The following is an 8,898-nucleotide window of genomic DNA, read 5'->3' as shown; positions in this document are numbered from 1 at the left end:
CCTTCTTTTCTTCCTTTCTTTTTAAGTTTTCTTTCACAAAATGATTATTATGGAAATGTGTTACATGATTGCACATACATAAGCTATATCAGATTGCTTACCATTTCAGGGAGAGGAGAGTTATAGAATTTGGAGCTCAAAACTTTAAAAAAATGAATATTAAAATTATTTTATATATAATTGGTGAATTTTTTATTTAAAAACAAAAAGAAAAGAAAAATAATGTTTAATTGAAAAAATAAAAGAAGATACCATCCAGATTAATACCTTTTTCTCTTCTTCTAAAATAGTAGGACATGCCACAAGAATCTACTATCCTCCCTAAGAAGGAATCAATCAACCATGTACTCCATACAGCATTGAGTCATAAATCTTATTTTATTTCATTGTGGTGGCAAAGTCTAAAGGAGATGGTTGAATATGGTATCCTCTCCAGGAAATGACACCAACTTCCAAGACATCAAGTACATTTTAATTGGTATTCCAGGACTGGAGGACTCACATATCTGGATTTCCATTCCCATTTGTTTAATGTATTTTACAGCCATCATTGGCAACAGCTTCTTAATCTTCCTTATTATAACTGAGCGAAGCCTACATGAACCAATGTACTTGTTCCTCTCTATGCTGGCCCTGGCAGATATCCTGCTCTCCACAACTACAGCACCCAAAATGCTGTCCATTTTCTGGTTCCATTACGGAGCTATCTCATTTGGTAGTTGTGTGGCTCAAATGTTCTTCATTCACTGCATCTTTGCAGCAGAATCAGCCATTCTGTTGGCTATGGCATTTGATCGCTATGTAGCTATCTGTTACCCATTGAGATATACCACCATCCTGACTCCCTCAGTCATTGGAAAGATTGGAGTAGCAGCTGTGGTTAGAGGTTTTCTAATCTGCTTTCCTTTCATCTTTCTGGTGTATCGGCTTACTTATTGTGGACAAACTATCATTCGCCACTCCTACTGTGAACACATGGGCATAGCTAGGTTGGCCTGTGACAACATCAAAATCAACATTATCTATGGCTTAACTATAGCCCTGGTGTCCACAGGTTTGGATGTCCTGCTCATCATTATTTCCTATTCATTGATCCTTCATGCTGTCTTCAACATACCTTCCTGGTCTGCCAGGCTCAAGGCTCTTAACACCTGTGGCTCCCATATCTGTGTGATCCTCATGTTCTATACTCCAGCCTTCTTTTCTTTCTTTGCTCACCGCTTTGGAGGCCATACCATTCCCCGGCACATCCATATTTTAGTGGCCAACCTCTATGTGGTGGTACCTCCCATGCTCAATCCCATCATTTATGGAGTAAAGACAAAGCAGATTCAGGACAGGGCAATTCAGGTTTTCTCTGCCACTAGGACATGTTGTTAAAATATAATGAAAAGATTTTGATACTAGCTATGCCTGACAGAAGAATTTGAGTTAGTGGTAAAGTGGAGAGAGAAAGAGACTAAACAAATAAAATTTATAAAATATCAACAAATTGTTTCAGGCTCCTCTATTATGAACAGTATTGTGCTGTTAAATGTTTAACAGCTGATTTTCTGTGGGGGAAAGACATTACATTTTAAAGTTTAATCTGAATTATTAATATAATCTCCATGATTTTCTTACAATCAGAGAAATAGCAAATCAAGTTCTTGTTTGAAAAAGTTTTAATTTCTCAGTTATAAATGCCCACAATGAAACTTTAATACTCACTTCTAGCTGATTCAAGTGGGCTCCAGCTTATTCCTGATTACATCTTTTCTCAAGTAGGGAAAAATAAATTAATTTGAATTTTATTTTTTTATTTCAATTGGTAAAAGTCAGCATGATATAATGAATTATGAATCACTTTGAGTCAGGTAGATCTGACTCAAATTCCAATTCCAGCAAGTCACTTAATTTCTTAATGCTACAGGAAATTCCCCAAGTACTATAAACTGCAGAGCAGTAGTTGATCTTCAAGTAATTTCCTATAGAAATGAAATCATATATATAAACAAAATCTTATTAATACATTTGTGAATATTCTAAGATTGTAGAGGGTTGGAAGATAAATAAGTTTATTAGAAATCCATGCATTTTCCAGAATTTTTTTTTTAGAAAATATTTTTATTTTTTTCCAAAGAGGGATTTTAATTTAATTCCATTTTTTATTGAAGCTTTTTATTTTCAAAACATATGCAAGGATAATTCCATCATTGATCCTTGCAAAATCTTGTGTTCCAATTTTCTCCCCTTCCCCCCACCTCCTCTCTTAGATGGCAAATATTCCAATATATGTTAAACATGGTAAAATATATATGTAAATCCAATATAGGCATACATATTTTTATAATTATTTTGTTGCACAAGAAGAATCAGATAAAAAAAGAAAAAAGTGAGAAAGAAAACAAAATTTAAGCAAACAATAACAAAAGAAGTGAAAATGCTATAATGTGATCCTTATTCAGTTCCCACAGTCCTCTCTCTGGCTATAGATGGCTCTCATCATTACAAGATCATTGGAATTAGCCTAAGAAGAGCCACATCCATCAGAACTGATCATCTTATAATCCTGCCATTGCTGTGTACAATGAAATCCTGGTTCTGCTTATTTCACTTAGTATCAGTTCATATAACACTCTCCAGGCCTCTCTAAAATCATCCTGCTGATCATTTCTTATAGAACAATAATATTCCATAATATCCATATACCATAATTTATTTAACCATTCTCCAACTGGTGGACAGCCACTTAAGTTCCAGTTTCTTGCAACTATAAAAAGGGCTGCCACAAACATTTTTGCACATGTGAGTCCCTTTCCCTCTTTTAAGATCTCTTTGGGATATAGCCCTATAGAAACACTGTTGGATCAAACGGTATACACAGATTTTTGAGCATTGTTTCAAATTGCTCTACAGAATGGTTGGATCCATTTACAACTCCACCAACAAAGTATTAGTGTTCCAATTTTCCCACACTCTCTCCAACATTCATCATTATCCTTTCCTATCATCTTAGCCAATCTGAAAGATGTGTAGTAGTACCTCAGAGTTGTCTTAATTTGCATTGTTCTGATCTTTAGAGCAGATTTAGAGCACCTTTTCATATGACTGGAAATAGTTTCAATTTCTTTAACTGAAAATTATCTGTTCATATCCTTTGACCATTTAGCAATTGGAGAATGGCTTGAATTCTTATAAATTTGTGTCAATTCTCTGTATATTTTAGAAATAAGCCTTTATCAGAACTCTTAAATGTAAAAAAGGTTTTCCCAATGTATTGCTTCCCTTCTAATCTTGTCTGCATTAGTTTTGTTTATACAAAAACTTTTGAACTTAATATAATCAAAATGATCAATTTTGTGTAGTAATGAACTCCAGTTCTTCTTTGGCCACAAATTCCATCAATCTCCACAGATCTGAGAGTAAACTATCCTTTATTCTTCTAATTTGCATATATCATTATGTCAAAATCATGATCCATTTTGACCTTGGTATATGGTGTAAGGTGTGAGTCAATGCCTAGTTCTGCCATACTAGTTTCCAATTTTCTCAGCAGTTTTTGTCAAATAGTGAGCTTTTATCCCCAAAGTTGGGGTCTTGGGGTTTGTAAAACACTAGATTGCTATTGTTATTGACTATTTGTCCTGTAAACCTAACCTATTCCACTGATCAATTACTCTATTTATTATCCAGTACCAAATGGTTTTGATAACCACTGCTTTATAATATAGTTTAAGTCTGGCACAATTAGGCCACCCTCATTGGCATTTTTTCACTAATTCCCTTGAAATTCTTGACCTTTTGTTATTCCAGATGAACTTTGTCATTATTTTTTTCTAGGTCTGTAAAATAATTCCAGAATATTTTCTGAATATTTGAAATTAAACAACATCAACCTAGAAACTGGCTCCTTAGCCAATGTTTTGCGATTTACCCAGGATTAAGAACTGATCGGTATACAACTGCATTAAAATGTGAAGAACACAAAGCTCAGTTTTGGAGAAGAGCTGATAATTTAGTGAACAAACATTTGTTATGTGATGATGTCTGAGGTATTGTGTTAAGTTATGGGGCTGCAAAAAAGGACAAAAACAGTCCTTGATTTCAAGAAATCTACCTTCTATTGTGAAAGAAAACACATAAATAAACAGGTACATATAAACACACAAGGAACAAAAACAAGGTAATATTAAAATAAAAGGCCCTTGAGAAACTGAAATTTATGCAATCATAACAGAGATGGTGGTTTATTAGTATGAAATTTGAAATATATCATCACACCCTCTTAATGGGTTGATTAATTTTGCTTTTATTCTTTACCTTTTTAAAAATTTTGATCTTTGTTACAAAGAATGGTTTCATGTAGAAGTGATGTTCATTCAAAACAGATGTTAAATAAAACAAATACATAAATGTTTGTAAAGATTATATAATAAGAATAAAGAAAGTCTATAAACTCAATATGATTTAAAATTATGGCATCACAGGAAGCAGAGATCAGATAAAAGAGGTTTAGAGTGAAGTGCATCTATCTATCTATAGACATATAAATATGTCTGTCTGTCTATCTATCTGTCTATCTATCTGTTTCTTCAATAAAAGTTTACAAGAAAGTACTACAGTTAGTGTCAAGTTTACATATTGATCTTGTAGTAAGAATTATGAATAAATAGATGGATGAATGCAAAAGCATTTATTAAGCACTTACTATATGGAAAAGTTATGTTAATTGTTAGGGATACAAATTGAAAGCAGAGATAGTACCTGCTCTTAAGGAACTCATATTCAAACCTAGGATACAGGCATGCAAATATCCAGAGTTACATTTATAAGTATAAGGGGTAAGAAAACCCCACTTGTTTCTGATATTAAATCATTGGGTAATCCCATGGATGTTAGTGCTGAAACCTTTCTTTTATAGGTCTTCAGTAGCTATCACAGAGAGAGTTGCTAAATTGCATCTTCATGGCAGTTGTTTCCTTGAAAAATGCTCAAGAGATCAGACTAGATGTAGGGTTATTGGCCTGAAGTGTGCTTCTCAGATTGCCTAAATTTACCTGCTTTTTATCAATTGGTCAGCAGTTGCTGCTGGTGATATTAAGGATGATGATACTGTTGAAGTGTGAGAAATGAGGGTTTAGAGATCCCCTGACAGTAATGGGGTCCCCCTTGGCCTGTCACAGGCTTTGCAAAACAGTTCATAAATTCTAATGAATACAGGTGACAGTTTGTGGCAAAAATGGGTTTATTACCCTAAGAAGACAGCTTTCCTTGGGGGGCAAAATCCTGTTAGGACTTTTTGCTAAAAGGGATTTACACTGAGAAGCAACTCAGTAGGCATTCCTGAGTAGGAATTAGCAATGATGGATTGACAGATCTCTGATTATATGGGATTTGTTTTAGTCAGCAGCTAGGGAGCAGTTTGAGGGACTACTCCAACTCAATAGAAGATGTTGACCATACCCCAGGCCAAGATTTCCAATTGAATGAAATTACTTATCTGGGATTTGAGACTCAGAACCACCCTTCCTCCAAAGATTAAAGGGGACACTGTTAACATCAGGTCCTTTCTGACCCTTCCCCCCAAAAAAATCAGGGGGACAATTTACATTAATAGGACTCTTCTACTAGGGCTCTTTCCCCTCAATGATTGTTTAGGGAGTTGGGATGGAAACAGGCCTAGTGGCCTGCAGGGCATTGCTATTTCCAGATCTCTTTGCATATTATTTTAGGTAGTTTCCATTGGGGTCTGAGGTGAAATGGTGGTTGGGGGTAAAAGTGATTTGAACTGCTTCCCATCTCTCCCTCCAGTGTGAAAATCACCAAAATATTCAAATAAAAAGATGATAAATTTAATTTTTTGATCTGGAAGATTATAACATACAGAGACACACTGTGGTACTCCCAGGTATGAAGAACAGTTTACAAAAGATTGTAGAATCCTTTGAGCACACTTGCAAGGATATCCTGTGGGGTAGAGTAAAAGTCAATTAATTGCTCATCCTAAGATTAGGAGATAGTGAAATATTTCTGTGCTTCAGAGGACTCAAAAGTCTGGATGATTGAACTACACAACAACAATGCCATTTGTCTTCTACATCATTAACTGAAGTTACTGTGATCATGAATAAATGGATATGTATTTGCTTCTGTATAGAGCTTCAGAAAATAGATCCAAAGAACAATTAAGTGAAAGTCCAACCCACTTCAACTCTTTTGTGCTACATTGTATAATTCGTGTTATTCACCCATTCTGGCTATGTTTGGACCACATAGCTCTGTGCTACTGTTTAATTCTGACCCAGACCTCCAGGTCATATCCCTGCTTTCCTGAAAGCTGAAAGTTCACTGAAACTAGGAGGTCCTGGGCCCTTTATTTCATTTCTTGGTTGTCTTCATGCCAAATGGGGAGTTCTTTCTACCATTTGCTTTGGGAACAGTAATCAATCACATGGATGTATACATTTCTGGAATTGAAAGCATAGTCAAACAATTGTCATGTGACTCATCATCCCTGTGACATCTCAGAACAAAACATTTCTCCCTGGTTACCATATCATTAAATGTGTCCTATTATAAAATAAGCACTTTTAGTATAGGACATATCTTGCTTTTTATACTTATATCCAGATTCCTTAGCTAAGTGTCCAATATATAGAAAATGATTAATAAATATGTTTCCATTTACTCACTCATTACTCCTATCCTTAAAACTTATATAAACATTTAGTCTTAATAAAAATTGACATTTCTCATCATTACCCCTGCACATACATTCTTTCTCCTTAATTCTTCATCTTTTACATAAGTATGTAAGAAAGTTGTCCTACATACTTTAGAATCTTATTTGAATTATATTGTTTGATATTTTATAAAAGTCTTTAAATCAGTATTTATGTTCTATCTCCTCAGACTGACAGTAAACCTTCTAAGGAAAAAAGACTGTCATTAATTTACAGAATCATAGAATGTTAGGATTCAAAAGAATTTTAGAGAACAACTTAGTCCAAATTCTTTACATTTAATAGAACTGAAAATTTATTTGTTCCAAATCATCCTGCTACAAAGAAACGTAACCAAGTCTTTTAATTTGTCATTAAAAGTTGTCATTGTAGTTCTTATTACTATGCCTGACTTCCCTTCTCATTTTTTTTTTTTTTGCATCTCCCCATAATGTTCAGAGCCACCTTCTTTATAAATTTCATATAGTTCTTTCCTCTTTATAATATTACCATATCCTGCCTGCCTTTGCTAAGCAGTGCTGGTGAAATCAGTTAATGAGCTCTAAGTGAGAATTAGTCTTTACCAACTTCTAAATAGGTGGGGTTAAAATTACTGAGAATTTGCCTAGCATAGAGTTACTCAATTTTTTTCAGCATTGGAAAACATCCTAGAAGGAATCTGGTCCAAATCTCTACTTCATGAAAAAAGAATAACTCTTATCTATTTTCTCTCTACTCCTTTTGCTTCCAGTTTTCCTTCAAAACTCAATTCAACTATCACATTCTCTCTGATCCTTTCTGTTGATAGTGCTCTCCTCCACCTCCTTTCAAATTTTCCTTATGGTAAAGTAGGTCCTCTCATTATCCCCACCCCTCCTGCTGGTGTTGTGGAGGAGGGCTTTGTGTAGCTCAATGAAACTGTGAGTTATGCCCTCCAGGGTTATTCATGACAGACAAAACAGAGTTCGGACAAACAGTTCTGATTCACTGGAGAAAGAAATGGCAATTTTCTACAGTATTTTTACCTAGAAAACCCATGAACAGTATTAAAATGATAAAAAGGTATGACACTGCAAGATGAGACCTTCAGGTTGGACAGTGTCCAATATACCATAGGGCAACAGCAAAGGACAGCTACAAGTAGCTTATGAACTAATAAAGGGGCAGGACCAAAATCAAAAGAAAACTCTGCTGTGGTTATAACTATTGATGAAATGAAAGTCTGATGCTGTAAAAAGATCAATATTGCATAGAAACCTGGAAGATAAGATCTATGAATCAAGGTAAGACATATGTGTTTAAACAGGAAATGGAAAGTTTAAATATCGGCATCTTAAGTATCAGTAAACTTAATGGGAAAAAAGAGTGAGTTTAATTCAGGCAAATAAATAGAAAACTTAGGCAAGAATTCCTTAGGAGAAATAGAGTAGCAATCATAGTCAATATTGCAAAATTCAGAATGAAATTGAAGGGAAAATCATCAGATGCTATATGCATGACTTAAATAACATCCCTTATAAATATGAAGTGGAGATGACAAATATATTGAAGGGATTAGACAGAGTGCTTTAAGAACTATGGACAAAGGTTTGCAATATTATACAGGAAACAGCAACAAAATATATGCCCCAGAAAAAAAGAAGAGAAAGAAAACAAAATGGCTGTCAAGTGAAGCTTTGCAAATAGTTGAGAAAAGAAGGAAAGTGAAAGTGAAAAGAGAAAGGGAATTACTCAGTTGAATGGAAAATTCCAGCATGTTTTCTTAAAGGAACAATATAAAGAAATAGAAGGAAACAACAGAATAGGATAAGCAAGATCTCTTTAAGAAAATTAAAGATATCAAGGGAAAGTTTCATGCAAAAATGGGTATAAAAGACATAATTATAAGGATTCAATAGAAGAAGAGGCAAGAATACACAAAAAAACTATGTAAGAAAGATCTTAATGTAGACAGTAATTACAATCATGATGGTATAGTTAATTTTCTAGAGCTGGACATCCTGGAGAAAGAAATCAAATGAGATTTGGAAGCATTGTTAACAATTAAAGCTAATGAATGTGATAAAATTACTGACTAGCTATTTAAAATACTACAAGATGATATTAAAGTACTGCACTCCGTATGCCAGCAAATTTAGGAAACTCAATTGTGGATACTAGATTGGAATATCAGTTTGTACCCCATTCTAAAGAA

At 34.3% G+C, this 8,898-nt stretch overlaps 1 protein-coding gene across 1 annotated transcript; it reads left to right on the top strand.

Moving 5' to 3' along the window:
• Positions 1–420: 420 nt before the first annotated feature.
• On the top strand, positions 421–1,380 carry LOC127555322 (olfactory receptor 52Z1P-like). Its single transcript, XM_051987550.1, has one exon. The coding sequence runs from the start codon at positions 421–423 to the stop codon at positions 1,378–1,380; it is 960 nt and encodes a 319-aa protein (XP_051843510.1).
• The last annotated feature ends 7,518 nt before the right edge of the window (positions 1,381–8,898 follow it).

This window comes from Antechinus flavipes, chromosome 3, assembly GCF_016432865.1.
Source record: "Antechinus flavipes isolate AdamAnt ecotype Samford, QLD, Australia chromosome 3, AdamAnt_v2, whole genome shotgun sequence".
Classification (NCBI taxonomy): Eukaryota; Metazoa; Chordata; class Mammalia; order Dasyuromorphia; family Dasyuridae; genus Antechinus; species Antechinus flavipes.
This window is presented reverse-complemented; position numbering and strand designations above follow the sequence as displayed.

Bases quoted from the DNA above. Each gene is read 5' to 3' on its own strand.
- LOC127555322 (XM_051987550.1), top strand. From the start codon at position 421: ATGGTATCCTCTCCAGGAAATGACACCAACTTCCAAGACATCAAGTAC.